The sequence below is a fragment of the Wyeomyia smithii genome, chromosome 3, assembly GCF_029784165.1.
Source record: "Wyeomyia smithii strain HCP4-BCI-WySm-NY-G18 chromosome 3, ASM2978416v1, whole genome shotgun sequence".
In the NCBI taxonomy this organism is placed as follows: domain Eukaryota; kingdom Metazoa; phylum Arthropoda; class Insecta; order Diptera; family Culicidae; genus Wyeomyia; species Wyeomyia smithii.
Genome location: NC_073696.1, coordinates 212,904,929 through 212,925,570, shown reverse-complemented (window position 1 = coordinate 212,925,570; position 20,642 = coordinate 212,904,929). Strand labels below are relative to the sequence as shown.

The window sequence follows — 20,642 nt, the reverse complement described above, 5'->3', positions numbered from 1 at the left end:
TGTACAGATCGATGTTTCGATCTAAGTCGAGATTGAGACTTATCTTGGTCCAGGTCGAGATTTAGATCATGGTTCAGGTTGAGATTTAGGTCCTTGTCTCTTGTTAAATTTAAGAATAGACAAACTCGGTTCCAGTGAGATATGAACAGATCAAAATTGTTTGCATCAACACCAATTGACATGAATTGATTTTTTAGCTTTATTTTAAAGTCTTTAAATCACCAAATAACAAGGAAATAACAACTCATCGGCAGTAACACCGAATTTATTTCCGAAAACCCAAAAAAATTTTACCGCCTTTCGTTGATGTTCCCAAGATTAATTCAAATGGTACTTTTATTTTAATGATACTATGGCTTTAGATCACTTCCAAATGAACCATGTTTTTTTATCAGCAATAGCTCAAGCCAAAGCATCATGCATCCGCATAAAATTGAATCTAGCCCGTAAACCCAGCTAAAAAAGCATAAACCACAGGAAAATTACCGAAATAGAATTTATGTTTTCTCCGGGTGCCGAAGTGGAAAAATGAAATGATAAAAATAAATAAAACCCGGACGACTGCTAGCAGCAGCGCGAGAAGAAAAAAAAAATAGAAAGAAATACATCCAATGCAAACGAGCCAAAGGATTTCCTCCCATTCACCGTCTCGCTCGCTGCTGGCAGTGCGGGAGCGACCATAAAAATGTATAAATCGGCAGAAGTGCTTTCCTTTTTCGCCCGGTCTTTACGAGAGGCGTTCCTCGAATGGAGATGATTTACTGTCGGTAATGGGAAGACCGGTTCGAAAAACGATATTTCCGGGGGCTCGGGACGAATCGTAGGAAAACGTATTGAGCTATTATCGATGACCGATGCGAGGTGTTGCTCGAAGCGAAAAAGGATTTCCCCAATAAAGAGACCCTTCTCTGGAGGATGAACGATCGTCGTTGATTATTGTTAATATTTCGTCTGTTTTTTTATTGGGCTAGGATGCAATTGATGTGGTTTCGTTCCTTCAAAGATAAAACAGACTTGATTCAGTTTGCTTACCGACGAACGTTCCAAACCACTCGAGGCGAGGGGTTCTCCCGGAATGTATATAAACAAATACGGAGTGTAAACTTCACAAAATGAATCTTTCCTCGCTGTATGAATATAGCATTGCCGTAGCGCAAACAAGTCACATAAAAATACCCGGTAGGGCCAAACTCGGTTCAGAATCCGATGAGGACTTACGGCGTGCAATTCGACAAAAGTCAACAAACGAGAAGCGTACACTTCTTGGCAAATCCAACTGATGAGACAACGACGCCACCCGACGTTTTGCCAACCTTCGCTGCATGGGAGAGAAAAAATATCCACGAGCAGTTGATAATCCCTCTTGGTACAGGTCTAAAAGTTTCAGAAAAAAAAAGAAACGTACTTGTCCTAGCCAAATCAGAAACGCCTCTTGTCGACTCCAGCGTCTTCGTCCCCGTTGACGGAAATGTGACTCAGCTCGGTGTAGTTTCTTTTCCTTTGTGAAAGAAAACTCTCGGCTGATGTGAGCCTGCTGTGCTAACAGCCTACCCACCCACTCTCCCGTATTCCGTCGTAACGATATGTGATGAGTGTAAACTCGGCAACTGTCGTCCTTCTTTCGCAGTAAACGTGTTCCGCACACGCCGAAAGGAAAATATTTGACTTAGCATTCGCGAAAATGATGATGGTGACACACACTCGGCGCTCAGGACTCGCAAGGGCTGAACGGAGAATGGAGTCGAGTTACGAAGGGTCTCGCTCGAGAAGTTTGATACGATTATTTATGTTCTGCCGTCTGCCGGAATCGTATACTGATATCATTACAACACTTTGCCGAGTGCCGAGCTGCCACGAGAGGTGGATCCGTTTACGTAGCCCTCCGTAGGTATCCACGGTGATAGTGTGTGTGTTTGTGTGTGTGCTCTGGGAAAGTTTTCCGCCGGATTCTGTTTGACATTGAGGACTAGGAATGCAATCGGCAAGACAGTATGTGGAAGTTTCCGTACGAGATGCGTTTGAAATGTAGCAATTTGGTTAGGGTAATGAGATTGATAGCTCGGGGCTGGGTTCATCTACAATTTTTGGAATTGTTTGCTTCATGATTCAGAACTGCAGGAGAATCCTAATTGAAATTGAGCTGGGCTGTGCTGCGTTGGATATATCTATGTACATTTCGAATGGAATGCCAATCCATTAAAATCCCACTTGCTGTGGGGCTATTAGCTGGTAATAATGTGTATCAGAAACTGCAAAGATAATTACAGTCAGTTTCAACAATTTGGTGTAATTTCATGAACAAATAACAGTAATTTATAATTGACTTAAGGTATGTTGATGAAGTGTTTTTGGATTCGTCGTTGATATGGAGCTGCTTGCGACAGCACTACTTCAAATAAAAATATATTCTTTGTTGAAAAACAACACTTTCGAGTGGTCAAACGTAGTTACCGTAGTTGTTTATTGTGTTACCCAAGATGAAGAAGGCTGTAACGATATCAAACAGTCGATGATTCAGGATTTGTCGATTTCTGGAATAACACAGAAGTTGTAACTGTTCATGACAGCATTGAGATCTCAAACAAACATCTAAGTGATGATATTGCTGGCTGATTCGATGCTTCGAAATAACAACTTTGATAAGAGGTAAAATATTTGAGTAGCTGATAACAAGTGTGCGATAGAATCGAACATCTCACTTCAAATAAATATTATTGAAGTTTCGTCTTGAAAACACAATGCATATAGTAACTAGATCTGAGTAAAAGAATTACAAAAACATTTCCTGTGATTTGAAAAATAAAACTATATCCCAATTTCGTGATTTAAAAACATAGAAAATTTGTAGTATTGTTTTTAAAGAACAAAACAAAGGAAAAATACAGTATTATGAGGCAGTTTCCCAGTTATTTTCTGCCTACTACCGAAGTGTTCTATATATGATTTCCATATTGCGGACGATGATAGATACTCAACAAATTCTCTTTTTTTGTAAACCTCGTTCTAACAAAAAAATCTAAAATTCTACATTGATCGGACCTTTTTTGACAATCATTACCACGGGTGGGTTTTAAGGATTTAAACTCTTACCAAAGAAAAAAAAATGGTTGCGATTCCTTGCTTCAAGGTACATTGTATCGTGTGTGTGGCTACAGAAGCTAAGCAGTTTTGTTTTTGGGTATATTGGTGATTGGGATTGGTGCGTCGCGCATGTATGAAGAGATTGACTTGTCTGATTACAGAAGTGGAACCTGCCCGTTTTTCCGTCTGTTGTTGCCGGCTATGAGGTACCAAGAGTTAAATATAAGTTTTTCACATGAACAGATTCATTGCGTGAAGCTGTACTTGGGAGGACTAACGGGACCGTGGGTTGTATTTTTCCTGCCGAAAGAAAAAGCATTAAATACCATGCAAATTTTAAGGGATCTGACAAACCGGATTTCAGCCGTATCAGAGATTATTCAAGTCCGCTCGAATAAACTAGAGATAGTCGGTTGCGGATTAAGAAAAAAATTTAAATTTTCGCGTTTGGGTCTGGTACGGGTATAATTAAAATTTAATTTTCAGGTTGAGGTTAGGTGTAGATAAACGATCTGTTTGCAGAGTAAATAAAATTTCCTGGTTATAATTTCGAAATATCTTGGAAACAAATGCATCCATTCCATCTATTCCATCTATTCCTCCTATATTGGCCTACAGAGTTCCGTCACGAATCTTGTGATAAAAATATATTTTTGGTCTTAAAAGGACATAGCCTTCTGGTATGTTTTAGTCAGGCGAAACATTTGGTTTCCTTGGCAGAGGAACGCAAACAGTTCTGTCAACATGCAATTAAGAATGCTACGCAAGAAATTCCTTCTCGCACGTGTTTGGTAAGGTTGAAAGTTTAAGATAGGTAAATGGTAAACCAAGCGTGGAGAAAGCCTCTCACTCTGAGTTACCTGTGTAGGATATATTTAAGCAGTGAGGCGATTACGCGTCGGCGAAAGCAACGTGTACAGGACTTGTGTTGCTTTCGTCTTAAAAGCGTCCTGAAAGCGCGAGGTGTTTCATGCATTCAGAATGCTGATCATAGGCAAATGCTCTACGACCTAACCTTTGTAAAACGAATTGTTCTGCATCCTGTGTTTTTTCACAACATGTTTTCTGCCGGTACCCGCATAACTGTCCCATGCTGATTTTTGTCACTTTTGAGTTATCTTCGGGAATCGACTTAATTGTTATCATATTTTCCGGAAAAAATCTAAAATTGATACTTTTGTATGGAGAAACATGGAAAAAATACCAAGTTGTGTTTGTCCCATATTGAAAGTAACCGCAATACAGTCCCACTGCATAGTGGTACATACTGAGAACATATAATCTTGCTCCAGATTAGTGTATATCGGATAACTTTAGGCATATAGAAGTATGCCATTCAATTAACTAGACTAATGTTGTTTTTCCGTAGTACAATCTACGTTGCCGGTGATACTGCCGGTTGCTGATTGAATTTATATGGGATGGGACAAAATATGCGAGTACTTTCGAAATGTACCCGCATTATTTGTCCCATATTGTTTTATTTTCAGATTGTATAACGTAAAGCTAATTCCACCCACGATTTTTTGTTCTCAACGTTAAACTTGTGGTGCCATGAATTTGTTCTGGTCATTGGTTTTGGATGTAATAGCTGGAAATCAGAAAATTTACGAATAATATTAAATCGCTGTTTTCTCAACATGTTGTTTTCCATTATGGGACAGTTATCCGGGTACCGGCAGTTTTGTAATGAGTAGAATCTCCGCAAAGAATAGATTAAGAGAAGATTCTTTTTTTAATATTTGAACATTTTCTCGAAGAAAAAATCTGCATGAGTTTTATTTATCTCGTGATCATTTCATTTTTTTCCGGTTTGAGCTTTGAGAATGAACTTTTTTTTTTATTTTGTCAACCCTTGTTATAGCTTTTTAACAATTCCTGTGAATTTTGCTGGCCCTAGTGTATGCAGAAGTGCGTCAAAGTGTAGCAGAGTAACTGTTCGCTGGGTCTGTTGCCTCTACGTTGGCTTATGGAAAAACTTTCTGAGTCTCTGAAAAAGGTTATCTTCATTAGGAGCACCAAAATTCATTTTTTCTAGTTTGAGCTCCAGGTGATACCTGTGTTTGCCAGTGTAGTCTGCGTCTATGGCTGGCGGTTCAAGCATTCCAGGGATGGATTACCGATTTCAGGGATGGATTACCACTCATGCTTCCATCGGTTGCTGCCGGATGTAAGCTATCAAGAGTCTACGAAGGTGCCCCACATAAACAGAAGGAGCCAAGGGACCGTGGGTTTTATTTTTCCGGCCCAAAACAAAGGCATTGGAAACAATCCAAATTTGTAAGGAGCTGGCAAAGCGGCTTTCAGTCGTATCAGATCACTAAGGTCCGCTCAAACAAATTGCGTGGATAAAAATGGGATATTTGGACAAGCTACTGGGATGAGCCAAGAGATGAGTTCTCTTTCATTTGTGCTAGCATGCAAGATAGGTCAAAAGTATCTACAGCCTTCGAATAAAAGTTTAATTTTATGAGTGGAAACAAATAACTTTCGGCAGAAGTCCGATAGCAGCTTAATATTGGGTGAAAATCGAATCAGGTAGCAAAAGTAATTGAGAATCTCTAAAAAAAACCAGTAGCTATAACCCTAACACATTTCCCACGTGTGTGCCTGATTAGGACCCAGGGTTTTATCCGTAGAAACGGATTACGAGGCTCTTGACGATCGAAGAGGAATCAACCCGATTTGCCTGGACAGGTTATGTGTGGTACGACGCCGACCACCCCCAGCACATTGTAACAGTGCTTCCCTTGCGCGTCACTAACTACGTCGGATGAACTAGCCTATTTAGTGACCACCTATACCGCGACGCAAGCCTTTAAATCGCCCTACAAGCATCAGCGTCATTCTTAGAAAACCAGTGTCACCCGTAGCGGCCCTTTTAGCAGAGCCGAGGCAGCGGCAGCAGACACCGTTGTACGAACGAGCTGAGCAGCAGAAACGCGACAGCGTCAACGAGCATCTACACTCGAAACAGCAGCAACAGCAGTGAAGGCCAGCCGGCACAGTAAAACTTGCGATCGTGTAAGTGTATAGCAGGTTAACATAGAATTAAAATTAACTATTGTCATTTCATTGCCCGAACATCCAGTTCCTCGACCTTCTTATGTCAGAGCTGATCCTGAGAGCGAGAAAGCTGCTCACAGCCGTGCTAGCCATTTCAAAAAGGGGCTAGTGTTGGCCACCCTTACTAAATCGCCGATGGTGTTGCTTAGTGATCGAGGTTTGGTCTTGGTAGGTCCTCCTCCGACCAAGTAATAAATTTACGCAAAGGAAATCGTCAGCATGGTATCAGATTCAAGTATGACCATCGAGGATCTGCTGACAACCGTTTTAGTTATTCCAGTCTTCAGTCGGTAAGGATACTGGATTGCAAGCAGTTTCGTTCAGGGTCACAAGGGTGTATAAATTTAAATCCAATCAAATCTCTAGTTGCTGGGAAGCTGTATGTATCAGTAGAAAACATTCTAAAGCCCCCTAATATTCGCATATTTAAAACTAAGATGATGAATAGATCCAGAAATTTTCAGAAACAAGATGATGTCCAAATATCGATGTTCGAAACCATTTTCAAATCCAGTATGGCGACTTCTAGTTTCTGGAAAACAGTTTCTGGAAACCCGGAATCCAACTTTAAACCAGCAAATCATCTCTCTTTTAGGCCACCAAAATCATGAGATTTGACACTTTTGGGTTATTTTTTGTGGGACTACGTCAAATCACTGTTGTAAGTGGAAAATGCCTTACAAGTAACCATAACGTGTGTTATTGGTTTAAGGTGGTAGCGTGTAGAAGCCACCACGTGGTCACCACGTGGTCGACTACGAATTTTCAGCGCAACAAGAGTCGGGAATTGTTAATGCGTTATCTATGAAAACACTATTTTATTTTTTTTTCCCTTCACAAATCATTTATTTGACACGGCACAAATACAATTCAATGTTTAACGGCGTCAATTATATCTGATGACTTAAAATCTATAAGCAAATTTTTTATCCTCGCTGCCGACTACGAGCTGAAAATAAGTTTATCTTAAAACTAGCATCAGACTAGCTTTCAATCAGAGTTTTGTAGTTGAATGGTCGTCTGATGATCGTCGAATGAATATGCAGCATGTATGGATTTGTTCTGCTAAGCCACGATGTCATGAGCTGGGACAGGAGCTTGTAATCCTCGGTGGCTTGTAATATGGTATGTGCCGCTGAGCCAAGATATCAAGAAAGGCCTCGGGTTTTCCTGGCGAGTTCGTGTGGGGTTCAGTTGCTGGTTCCAAAATCGAGGTCTACGACGTGTTCTTGCCGTTTTGGTGAACGTGGGTGGATAGGAATAGGACTAGACTTGGGCATGGATGGATTTCAGGAATATATAAGGGTATATAAGGAATATATAAGGGTATATAAGGGACATGTAGGGTAGGTCGCGACTCGCCAAGACATCACGAACAGGGACAGCTGGTTCTCTACCCTCGGCCCGGAGGGAAGCTATTAATTTAGACCTGGCGTCACGTTATACAGGGCATGACCAAACAACGTGCTCTATGTCGTGATAACCTTCACCACAGGCACAGATACCACTTTCCCCTTGCCCAATACGACGGAGATGCGCATCAAATCTATAGTGATTTGACATAAGCCGAGACATCACGCAAATGAAATCTCGACCTATATCCAACCTCCTGAACCACAGATTCGTCGATACCTTGGGTATAATGGAATGTAACCACCTTCCCAGTTCCCCTCTGGTCCAAGAATTTTGCCAACTGATGATCGTATTTTATGTTTTCATCGCCATAACAAACATGATGATATGTTTTCACAAGTGATGCATTAACTATTACCGAGTAGTAAGCATTTGAAAATTCGAAGTCGACCACGTGGTGGTTTGAAGTCGGCCATTTATGGCTTCGACGCACTTCCACCTTAATTCAGGCCGAAATGCTGAAAAATAATTGGTTCAAATATTTTAACGCGGCTGTAGTCAACATTTGCATGCAGTAATCTTTGAAAAGTAAATGACAACCCGATAAAATGATTATAACAAACGGGTAACAAATATATATCTGAACTTGATAGAAGCCTGAAATATTCTTGATATGCCAGAATGATAAAAAAATACAGAATTATATCAAATTCAGTTCATCATGCACTTGGATGTTGAAAAGTGTGTTTTTAAAGCATATTTATAACAAAATTTGTTATTCAATCGACAAAATATTGTACATTATAACTAATTCTGACCTTTTTCTGCCATAAACCTTACAAAACTTGCTATAATTTGTAATGATCAGTAAGTAATTTTGATAGGAATTTTGATATTTTAACTATTAACGAGACCAAGTTTAGAACACAAGTTGATACAAAAAGTACGTAACAAAATATCAAGATTTGTAATAATTCTGTTATTTTTGACTGATCGGGAAGAACTAATTTTTTCAATAAATTCAACCAATCTTTTATGTTCTATTTTTTTTTTAAAAAGAGGCTCTTAAAAATCTCTTTTTAGAACCGGGACTAACTCTGCCAAGACACTGAAAGTCGGTGCTGAATGCCATTTTGAAGTCCAACATAGTCCAATACAATACAAGAGCTGCCATTGGATCCCGAGCAAGATCGGGTAGTCACAGGGCTAGTAACGGGGTATCAGGGCTGTTTTTAGAGACTTGGTCTCTATTTTAAGGTAATTTTTAAAAGTCTATTTTTCCAACGAAAAGTCTCTAAAGTCTCTAATTTTTTATTATTTTTATTTTTACAAATTGTTTTTTTTTTCATTTTTAGTCTGAATTTCTACTTTATAATTTTGTATGGTTCCTTTTCCCAGGAATTTGGTTTCTGAAATTTCTAATTTCGAGTCATTCAGTAACCACCAGCACTGCAGTAGAGATCATGGTAGAGAAAGAAAGTGTTATTTGATTTTGAAACTATATCTTCTTTAGCAGAGTTTAAAAAAACGATTCAAAGAAAAAGAGTAGAAGTGATCAAACAACATAATTATGAGGATTTTACATTTATTTTTAACTTAATAATAACTTTCTCAAGTATTGGAAATATTACTATTGAATGGTATCGAATATTCAAGAATACAGAATAAATAATATTTGGTACCGAGATCAAAATATTTGAGTTATATCTAGAGTCTGCGAATGCTGAAAATTGTCCAATTGTTCTCTTTTTAGGTCCGTTTTGTGAAACATAATGTAAGTTTATGATGAATTTTAGAAACCGATTTATAGATCTTATTTTATTCAAATAAAACGACGGCTTAAGCGCATCGAGAGTTAAAAAAATTGCTGCTCTGAGTAAACAAGCAAGCTGATATTGGTTCTGTTGCTTTGAAGAGTGTAGTTTCGATGCTGAAGACTGTCTGCGTGACTAACAATTTTCGAAGATACTGAATTGCAGCACTTGCTGGATCCATGCGAAACGCAGGAACAGCTTTCCTCGAGATTAAGAGTAACCCACCAAACTTATTCGAAGCGATTGCATGATTGTTCAACGAAAGTAAAAAAAGTTATAAAACAGCGAGAGCTTATGTGCCCTCCTGATATCAAAGTAGATCAGTTTTCGAAAACAGTAATCAATTTTGATCGTCAAAAATGAAAATCATTTCCAAATAGTAAGAATCAAAGCTGCCTCATTCGACAATTTATACTGTATCGTAAGGAATACATCGCAGGAACAGGCTTTCACTACTTGGATTGATAGTCACCAAAACTTCTATGAATATCATTTCGAGGCTTTTGATATTCATCCCAATGTTCTGTATTTGAATATGGTAAACGAAATTCATGCATCGTCGCAATTAGCATAGGTTACTAAAAATCAATTTGTCTACCCGTCAATAAACATCGATAATCTAAGGCTTACTTACCTTACCAAACAGTCCCAAGCCGTGGTGTGGCCTTTGCTGTACGTAAGAGTCGTCTCCATTCCACTCGGTCCATGGCTGCAGTTCGCCAGCTCTGCAGCCTGCGTAGGGTCCGCGGGTCGTCTTCCACCTGATCGATCCACCTTGCCCGCTGTGCACCTCTCCGTCTCGTCCCTGACGGATTGGTTTCAAGAACCATCTTTACCGGGCTGTCGTCTGACATCCTTACAACATGCCCAGCCCACCGCAGCCTGCCTATCGTAGCGGTGTGGACGATAGATGGCTCCCCAAGCAGCTCCTGCAGTTCGTGGTTCATTCGCCTTCTCCACACTCCGTTTTCCATCTGCAGTCCACCGTAAATGGTACGCAGCACCTTCCGCACGAACACCGCAAGGGCGCGTTGGTCCTCCACAAGCATAATCCATGTCTCGTGCCCGTAGAGGACTACCGGTCTGATCAGCGTCTTGTAGATGGTTAACTTGGTGCGGCGGCGAATTCTACTCGATCGAAGCGTCCTCCGGAGACCAAAGTATGCCCGATTTCTTGCCATAATGCGCCGTTGAATTTCTCTGCTGGTATCGTTGTCCGCAGTTACCAGTGAGCCCAGGTACACGAACTCATCGACCACCTCGATTTCATCACCACCAATTTGAACTCGAGGTGGGAGGTTACTGATACTGTTACTGTTCTCACGTGAACCCCTTCCTTTCATGTACTTCGTCTTCGATGCATTGATGACCAGTCCAATCTTTTTGGCTTCAGCCTTTAATCCGATGTACGTATCCGCCATCTTCACAAAGGTCCGAGCCACAATGTCGATATCGTCGGCGAAACCAAACAGTTGAACCGACTTTTGGAAAGTCGTGCCACTCGTGTTAATCCCCGCTCTTCTAATGACACCTTCCAGGGCAATGTTGAACAGTAGGCACGAGAGCCCATCACCTTGCCTCAGCCCTTTTCGGGTTTCGAAGGGGCTCGAGAGTGCCCCCAAAACACGAACTACACACATCACTCGATCCATCGTCGCTTTAACCAACCGCGTCAGTTTGCCCGGAGAACCGTAGTCGTGCATAATTTGCATAATTTGATAATCTAAGGCACTGAACACAAAAAAACTAGTTTTTTGGATTTGGTTTACCTATAATGTGTTTATTCAACACGGCACGATAATATCAGTTACAGGCTGTTCTATAACTTGTGTTCGAAACATCCTTATTTTCGAACTTATGGATTACACTGGTCAACACAAATGTGGCACTGAAGCTTTAACTAGAAAAAATTAAAGTTTATAGCCATTTAACCATTCCAGTGAATTTTGGTGCCTCAAGCCAATTCAAAAATGTGTCAGAAGCTCCCACCCACTCCACAGTGGGGAATCGCTGGCCATCGACCGAAAATTGAAAATGCGAATTTCATTTCAATTATATTATTCCTATATTTGTATTCTATTGAAGTGTCAGAATCCAAATTTTTAAAGCATTACGACAAAATTTGAATTTTCTATGATTTTTCAAAGTGTACTGAGTCAGCGTTTTTTAGCGTTGCAAAATTTGCTGGAGCCTCAAGGGTAACTTGAATCTTGATCACATCTAAGGAAAAGTTGTATATAAAATAGTGGAAAATAAATCTTCATCATTGGACAATGTATAATTTCATTGTAATACTCAAAAAATATCAGGCGGAATCAAAAAATTACGTATTTTTTACATAAAACAGCGTTTAAAGTTTGGACGGCAGGGTTTGGCACTATTGGCACTAGTTTTAAAAGATAGCTTGGAAAAATGCATTCAAATGCATCTAGTCCGATCCTGCGCAGAGTACCCTTCTTTCGAAAAGAAACAACGAGTGTTCGGCACATATCGGACTTTCGAAATGTAAATTTAAATTGTACACTGCAAATCTTCAACAGAATAACAAATGGCTCGTATTAGTTTGATAATAACAACATTTTCAAACATGTTTCAGTATAGTTAATCACACTATTTTCATATTTACAAGTTAAACTCATCTATATTCCGATAATCAAGAAAGTATCAAAACTTATAATTGTTTATGTTTTAGATCACCAGCACTGAGTACCAAAATCATGTTTTAGGTTTATATCATACCAGTCACATGTAAAAACAATCGTGTACGCACAAACCATGACATAATACATCTCCTGCTAATTTCTACAGAGCAAATAGTGAATTATTATTTCGACATTTGAAACTGCTTTTTAAAAAACCTCTCTGAAGATATTAAAACTGTATTGAAAATGAACACAAAAATTAAGTTGAAGGTAGAAGTGAATAGAAAGAAAAATGCGATAAATAGAAGGAATGTATTATAGTCACTTTAAAAAAAAAACAAGTCATAAGTGGTTTTCAACACAAAGCATATTTTTCAATTGATATTATTTTATTTTCTTAATATCTGATTAATATTTTATGTTTTTTTTATGACATATGAAAGTCTTTCAAGCATCATGCATTTTATTTTCCAAAAGATTTTAACCGACGTAAAATTGTCCTCATATAATATATATTTATAAAAAACATGAAAATTTCCCTGGCGTTAAAAATATGCATATTAATGCAAAAATAATATCTCATTCGGACTCAGCATCCAAATTACATAAAAACCATGTATTTTCCATGATTTGAAAACATTTTTTTACTTGGCCAGCATTTGTATGGAGTCGCCCCACTGTGCACTCCAACGCGAACGTTAACCGAGCGCCTCCTTTCACTGTTAAATTAGTGGAGACGCCATGTTTTTGGCATTCGACAGCATTCTAGGGAACGAGAAACTTTTTTTTCTTTGCAAATAGAGTTAAACAATGTTCTACAATGTTGTAGACTCGTCAATATTGCGCAACTTTGCTGAAAAAAGTTTTGTTCTAAAATATTACTATCGAGCTCTAGCTTCAAATTTCTCGTTAAACTCGTTCCATAGAACGAATGGTTAACCTTGCGTCTCCATCGATTCAACGGATGAAGGTAGCGCACGGTTAACGTCCACGTCGGAGTGGGTGGGAACTTTTGACGCGTTTTGAAATAGCTAGGGGCACCAAAATTCACAGGAATAGCTAAAATTATCTTTCATTTTTTTCCAGTTCAAGTTAGTGGCCGCTTTTTTTTCTCTTTTGTCGACCAGTGTTATCATTAAAAAAATATTTTTTTTTAAAGAGTTGAACGCATAAAGTCAGACCTTGTTTGTACTTACATGAACGATTTGTACGAATGCCATTTCAAGTGACACCATACGGGGTACCTACTGCTGGTAATTGAAACCCTGCGATGAAGCGTTTAGCAAGCATTGCTCGAATTACCAGCATCCTGTTTTACGATGATTTATGTTCAGGGATTGTCAAGGTTAGAACAAGTTCTACTACTATCATTAATTTGATGTTTGGTTTCAGTTGGGTCGACCTCGATCGTAGGAAATCTCTGTTTAAATACTGATGTAGTACTGTGTCTCACTGATGAGCCTCATTCCCAAATTTAAGATTTGTGCTAACGTCACATACAATGAATTTTCAATTTTTGTTGGTGGGATTTTACCCACGGTGGTGATTCGTCCCTAAAAAAGGGTAATTGTTCAGCTAATTGAAGATTTCTTATGACATGTGAAATGTTAAGTTAAATCATAACCACGGTGAAGTATTCGGTTCATGAGTCAAGCAATTATATTTGTGACTTTGAACAAAATAATTTGATCCTAGAACAGTATTCTTTGAAGAGAAATAACAAAGTGTTTTATAAAATATAAAGATGCGGATTCTATTTCGTGATTAAAAAAATATTCGATTTCAGCTTTTGCGAGGTATCAACATAATACTGTTTCAGCAAAATCAATATTGTACAAAAAAACCCATTAAACCCTGTTGAGTTTCAATATTATTCCTGAATCTTGGATATTTTTGGATACAATGATATGAATCTAACGTTTAATTGAAGATGCAAATGATTGCCTAAAGCACTGATGCCGGTATGAATTCTCAGCAATTTGGAAAAACATGGCATTTACTTTGGCAAATATGAACAGTATGTGCCCAAAATGGACACTTAAGGAATTTTTGTTTTATTTTCCAAACTTATATCCAAAATAGGTAATTCTGGCTTATTTGCCATAAAGATAAGAAAAGATGGATTAATATAGTTGAACTTATCCAGTTCTATTTTATGTAAAAGAAAAACAATCAAAATCGTTCGTATATTACTAACTATGACCAAAATAATAATCGAAAATTTTCATTCCTTCCAACAAGCTTTCGATAACATATTTGAAAATTGGCTGTTACACTATTTATATTTGAACATATGTAACTGCATGTATTCACTGCATCTACAATGTAAATCGTAAAGAAACCTGTCATGTAACAATATATCAGGGCAGGTTTTTCCACTTCGGCACGATGGAATGAAAAGTCTGCAATTTCGAACGTGATTGTGCTGCTATTGTAATGCAATCATGCAGCAAGCGTTTGGCTGTCGATTTTTCCGAGCACGTGAGAAACCCGTTTTGTGAGCTGTTCTGCTACTGCAATAAATCATGTTAATATCGACCATGCGATACAGAATTTGACATGCCAGTCTCCATTGCGCATTCAGTGGAACAAAAAGCGTTAAGTTTTGACTGCATCTGCTGTGAATATTTTGGAGGGAAAATCATTACAAGTTGTAGTGTAATATGTGACAAGGCTGAAGTTCAAATTTCTGCCTACTAACATTGCATATTGTTTCCAATAGTTTCATTCATTCTAAATTATCAAGCTAACATTGTATTTTTCGGGGTCTTGATCAAATAAAATAAATATTTATTTATTCCCTCAATTCTGGTAGTAAAGTACTTCATGGAAATCTAAATCTTGTTGAATCGAATCTGTTAGCAACAGAGCGAAAAGCTGTTCATCATGGGGCAAATATTTTCTTGTTGAATCTCATGCCATGAGATAAAAAGGCTGTCGAAAATGGTTCAATTTCCCATCAACCCACACTGCAGCACAATTATTCTCCCGAAGTCTTCGTTATGAATTGACATGCTGGAAAAAACCTGTACTTATCCGTGTAGAATCCCAAAGCCATTACCGAAACTGATCTGTGGATGCACTACTGCCAGTACCACCACCACCTCCACCATTACGGATCCACACCATAGTCATCACCCGTCTTCTCAAGCGAAGCAAGCAGTCCATCTATCGAAGCTTCAAAGCGCGGTGCGACTGAACACCATTTTTCTTGTTCTCGAGTAAGGAATAAAAGCAACACATACTCTACTCACCAGGTACCACTGCTCCTTAAAGAGCGGATCCGGGAAGATGTTGTGTGCCCCGGTGTCTCGATAGCCGACCCGACTGGCCGGTGCGATCGAGCGCGGGTCCGGGAAACGCACGAAGTCCGCATCGAACGTCGAGTAGTCGCGTTTCCGGCGGATTTTCTCGTGCTGCTGCTGCATCCATCGAACCTGTGTTAGAATGGGTGGAGGAAAAGTTGAAAAAACATAAAACACCAATGAGTGAAGCACAGGTGCAACTAGCAAGAAGATTGCAGGGTAATTCTTCTACGGAAAACGTGCTCGAAAACGGATAAGTTGAAAACTTCCGCGAACGTAAGAAGGTATCTAAGTCACTTGAGAATTTGAATTTCAACCGATCATGAGACAAAAAATAGTACGAAATCAAATGACAAATCCGATTCTGAGAAAAAGCTTCAAGGAGTGCGCAAACAAAAACGGCTCCCCGTAATTCAACAAAAATGATTTCACTTCCGTTTTTCCGTTTTTTTTCTCTTCTCCTGCAATATCGTTTGACTGGAAAATAAGAACTTACCTCCGGTTCGACATTGAGTGCGTTGTGGTGGGCTTCGCTTCTATCTAGGGATCGCTTCCTAACGTGACTATGGTGAAATAAATAATATCCTTTCAGTGGACCGATCTGCAAAAGATAGCAAAGGAAAAATCCATTAGAAAGAAAGCAAAGCTGGGAAACGACAAACTGCAGTGTAGTACAGCAATTCATCCCCTACAAAAAAAAGAAGGAATGGTTTGAAGCTGATGTTTTTATTCATTATTCGTAATTTCCGGATCGAAGTGTTTGCGATTGGCGATTGAAAGCGGAAAACAGCTGGACCGGGGGAAATTTTAATCTTCATGTAAATGAGATATTGGAAGGGATCGGAAAAGTGTCACCGCATATAATGCAGGAATGTTTAAATATCGTACAACCGACGCACACCAGTTTCCTATCCCGAAATCAGCCACCGTCAAGGATAATTGAATTAAATGTCGACAATGTGCTGTGCGAATTCCGCTGCAGTGAACTAGTCAAATAATGAAATGATACGACCTCTTGTCAAAGAGTATTGCCATCGGAAGCATCAATTTACGCATGAAATATTTCCAGTCCTCTTTGTGCAACAATTTTTCAACTAATTTTAGTTACGTGATGTTATGATCGTGCCACTGGCACCGTAGCGCACGATTATGTGCATCAGCTACCGAAACGAAAACCGGTGAACCTGCGATTTCACTCGTGACATGAATTATTCAACCGTGACGTTCATAATTTGATTGATAGTGGTGTGATATTTATTAATAGCACGACCAGCTACGGGTGCGGACAGTTTTTAAGAGCTCAGTTAATTTAACTTCGATTTCGATTGTTCCTATACTGAGCCCTTCCCATTCCCCATCGGTGCTTACTTTCCGCCACGGGTCGCACCCTATGCGAAATCATATTTTTGTTTTTGCATAGCCCCGGTAATAAAATCATTTATATGCACGAGGCTGCGGTTTGAATGTAAACTCATGAATATGTCAGCGACTTTTCATTAGGCTGTGAATTGGAAATGGAGTTTAATTTAAATCTGTTTGTCGCCGGTTTTCTGCATCCGAATGAGTTCATCGAAGGCATGATACAAATTATAATAAAATACATACGTCCCGTGGTAATTGACTGGGCGCACAGAATGGCATTGCGTAACGGGCGATATGATTGACACTTACAAACGGCATCGGCTAGCGGATGTTGTTTATCGAAGATGACTATTTGGTTTTGTTGTTGTTTTCAGCTACATGCATTTTAACACTGCAGCTGGTGCTGATGATGTTGTTTTAAATTGAGCTTAGAGTATTGGGATACTGTCATTTCAGCACACGCCAAATATTGATATTGGTCGGAATCTGTCGTTGTATGACTTTATTTCCTGACAGGTTATAAATTGAATCCTTTTTGCCGCTGTTTAAAGTATGTTATAGCTATTTTATTTTGCAGTTTATTGAGCAGCGTGTTGGCGATGAACGATAGACAGCAGATTTATTTTTTTATAATAAAAACACATGATAACATACCAAACAGACAAACACTCGAATCTCTTTTTAATGTATGTGTGTGTGTGTGTTTGTGTGTATGTGTATGTGCAACTTTCCAATCTCACTCGATTTTCACAGATTTTCAATTTATTCTCAAATAAAAGGTCTAGTTGCCCCATAAAACCCTTTAAAATTTAATTGTAGTCGGATTTTTAAATTGTGTGTTATTTATCAAAATGGGAAAATCACGAAAGTTCATTATCTCAGAAACTTCACAACCGATTTTAACAAAATTGGTTTTAGATTAACGGGCTACCCAAAAAACTCTTAACTTTTGAATTTTATAAAGATGTGGTTCAAAAGTTATGGAAAGAAACGTGTTCTGGAGACTATTTAATCTCACTCATGCTTATCAGAGATGGCTGGACCGTTTTTCATAAAATCAGTGTCATATGGAAGGTCTAGTTGCCCCATAAGATCCTATTGATTTTTTTTTGCAATCTGACTTTTACTCTACCTGTTATGTTTAAAAATGTGAAATCCAGCTTTGAAAAGAAGCATATTCCGAGGACTGAGAGTGCATCACTCTCAGGGTGTCACCCTGTAGTTTGATTTAAATTAGATAAATTTCTTAAAATATTCGTAGTTTTGTTATTCTCAAACAGTGGTAAGTTGTTATGTTTAGCTAATAATATTTAAATTTATAAACAGCAACCCATGGACAGATAGGACGTAATAGAAGAGAATTATTCAGTATATAAGAAAATGTATAGGTTTTACACTGACGTTTTCTCCAGCAGGGTTACGTAGTTCGTAAACGAACATTGATCATTAAATAATTGCGTTAGAACCTAGAATTTGGTTTGGCAAATGGCTGGACACGTGTAACTTGAGACCCTAATGTGGCCATTCACCTCTGTCCTGCAACTCCTATCCCAACCTCCACGTGGTGCCGACCGGAATACGAGTAACCTTAGTGGAGATCGGGTAACCAACCCCGGTGGAAACTATGGTCGTATGCTGACTGGGAAGGGGGGCGTACGCGGCTAAATCCCCATATGGGCGGCGTACAACAGCGTCTGACCCGGAGCGGGCGGCTGAATTATGGAATGCTGTATCTCGCCAGCTACACCTAAGATGGCAGCCCCATCAGCAGGATGTAGGTATCGCGACCCTGGTAAGGTAGCATACCGAAACCTTTCATCAACCACGAACAACGATTTTAGAAATACGGAACGGATCAATCGGCAAAGACCTAGGCTACGAACACGGAAAAAGATTAAGGTAAACGATTGGAAATTGGGTACTTGGAACGCCCGATCTCTCAATGAACCGGCGCGGGCTGGCTTGCTCGCTCGAGAACTACAGCGGCAGGGAGTTGAAATCGCAGCGATTCAGGAGGTTCGGTGGCCAAATTCCGGAGAAAGGGAATTCCGTGCAGTAGACCCTATTGCACGCACTTCTTTCAAGTACCACATCTACTACAGTGGCGGCAAAGCAGCGGAACGGGGCGTCGGTTTCGTAGTGCTGGGAAATCAGAAAACAAGAGTCATCCGGTGGAGGCCCGTAGATGACCGTATATGCGTGTTGAAGAATAAGGGCAAATTCTTCAACTACAGTTTAATCAACACCTACCGCCGACAAACGACAAATCCGATGAAGTCAAAGATAAGTTCTATGACAAGCTTGAGCGAATCTATGACGAGTGCCCAAAACACGACGTAAAAGTCATCGGAGACGCAATCGCACAGGTTGGGACGGAGGAATTCTTCCGTCCGGTTATTGGAAGGCATACCTTCCACTCGTCAACCAATGAAAACGGCCTGAGGCTGATAAACTTTACCGCGGCCAGAAGAATGGCCATATGTAGCTCCTATTTACCACGTTTGAATATTCGGAAACACACCTGGAGGCAACCAAATGGAGAAGCCTGCTCCCAGATCTATCACGTACTGATTGACGGTCGGCACTTTTCGGATGTTACTGATGTTAGGTCTTTTCGGGGACCAAACATTGACTCTGACCATTATCTCGTCGTTTGTAAGATCCGCGCACGGTTGTCGAACGTGCTGAAATCTCGCACAGAGAGGATGACGCGTTTCAACATTCAGCGGTTGAAAGCTGATGGCGTGGTAGCAGAATACGCCAGAGAGCTGGATCAACGGATCGCAGAACAGCAGGAGGAAGGAGTGGAAGACATAAATGGGCTGTGGAGCAGTATTCACGGCGCCATCGAAACGACTGCGAGAGAGGTGTTAGGTACGAGGCGTGGAAGGCAGAGCAAACGTCGAAAGAAACGGTACGATCATCACAAAATCTCACATGCTTCTTGGCTTTGCGGACGACGTCGATATCTTCGGTATCAACCGTAAGGCCGTGGAGGAGGCCTTCGTACCTTTTAAGAGAGAAGCAGCGAGATTGGGACTTGTCATTTACTCTGCTAAAACGAAGTACATGGTAGCTGGCAGAGAGCGTGGGAGTCCCCGTGGTGTTGGTGCTGAGGTGGAGATAGATGGGGAACGATTTGAAGTGGTTGACGAATTCGTTTATCTTGGTACGCTTGTGACATGTGACAACGATATGAGCCGTGAAGTGAAACGACGAGTTGCAGCTGCGAACAGGGCTTTCTACGGACTGCGTTACCAGCTAAGGTCCCGTAGTTTGCAAACTCGCACAAAACTAGCGCTGTATAGGACGGTGATACTCCAGGTGGCCCTTTACGGACATGAAGCATGGACGCTGAAGGAAGCTGATCGACGAGTGCTCGGAGTTTTTGAGCGTAAAGTTCTGAGATCGATACTTGGCGGTAGACTGGAAGATGGAGTATGGCGCAGACGCATGAATCACGAGTTGTGCCAGGTATACAAACATGCTGATATAGTGAAGGTAATACAGCGGGGCAGGCTTCAGTGGGCTGGACATGTAACCAGGATGCCTGACGAGAGAGCCGCCAAAACTATCTTCAGTAGAGAACCAGGAAGTGGCCGTCGACTCCGTGGTAGGCCTCGCACGCGGTGGATGTGCGCAGTAGAAGAAGATGCACGATCTGCTGGTGTACGGGAAGACTGGAGAACGGCTGCTCAAGACGGAAGAAGATGTACATCTCTAATTCGTTCGGCCCTGAACCGGTGAACGGTCCGTTAGCCAAAAAAGTAAAGTAAAGTAAGTAAGAACCTAGAATAAAATTTCAATTTAATTTCATGTTTTTTATGCAGGACGAGAAGCGGACGTAATAAAACTACGGAAAATCCATCGTCCACACGAATAACAAAAAAAGTTAGAGGGTATGTGCCTTAGTGCACAAACGTAGGTTTGATGTGGGACTATGCGCTTTTATTTGCGATCAATATCGCCCACCAACCGCTTTCTTCTGCTTCAGGAAGAACCGTCCGCTTTGCCGGTCG

The 20,642-nt window shown here is 40.1% G+C and overlaps 1 protein-coding gene across 8 annotated transcripts in view; it reads right to left on the bottom strand.

The window, feature by feature from the left end:
* Window positions 1-20,642, bottom strand: part of LOC129726594 (furin-like protease 2) — a 728,980-nt gene that overhangs the window by 149,909 nt on the left and 558,429 nt on the right. For 6 of the 8 annotated variants that reach the window (XR_008728366.1, XM_055683492.1, XM_055683490.1 and 3 more), the window contains 2 exons: window positions 15,758-15,862; window positions 15,202-15,393 (listed from right to left, as the gene is read on the bottom strand). Coding sequence is in view for 7 of the 8 variants with exons in the window: in XM_055683492.1 (XP_055539467.1) it covers window positions 15,202-15,393; window positions 15,758-15,862 (297 nt within the window). In the remaining variant the exon portion in view is untranslated. The remainder of the gene's footprint in view (window positions 1-15,201; window positions 15,394-15,757; window positions 15,863-20,642) is intronic. The other 2 variants (XM_055683496.1, XM_055683497.1) reach the window with 1 other exon arrangement.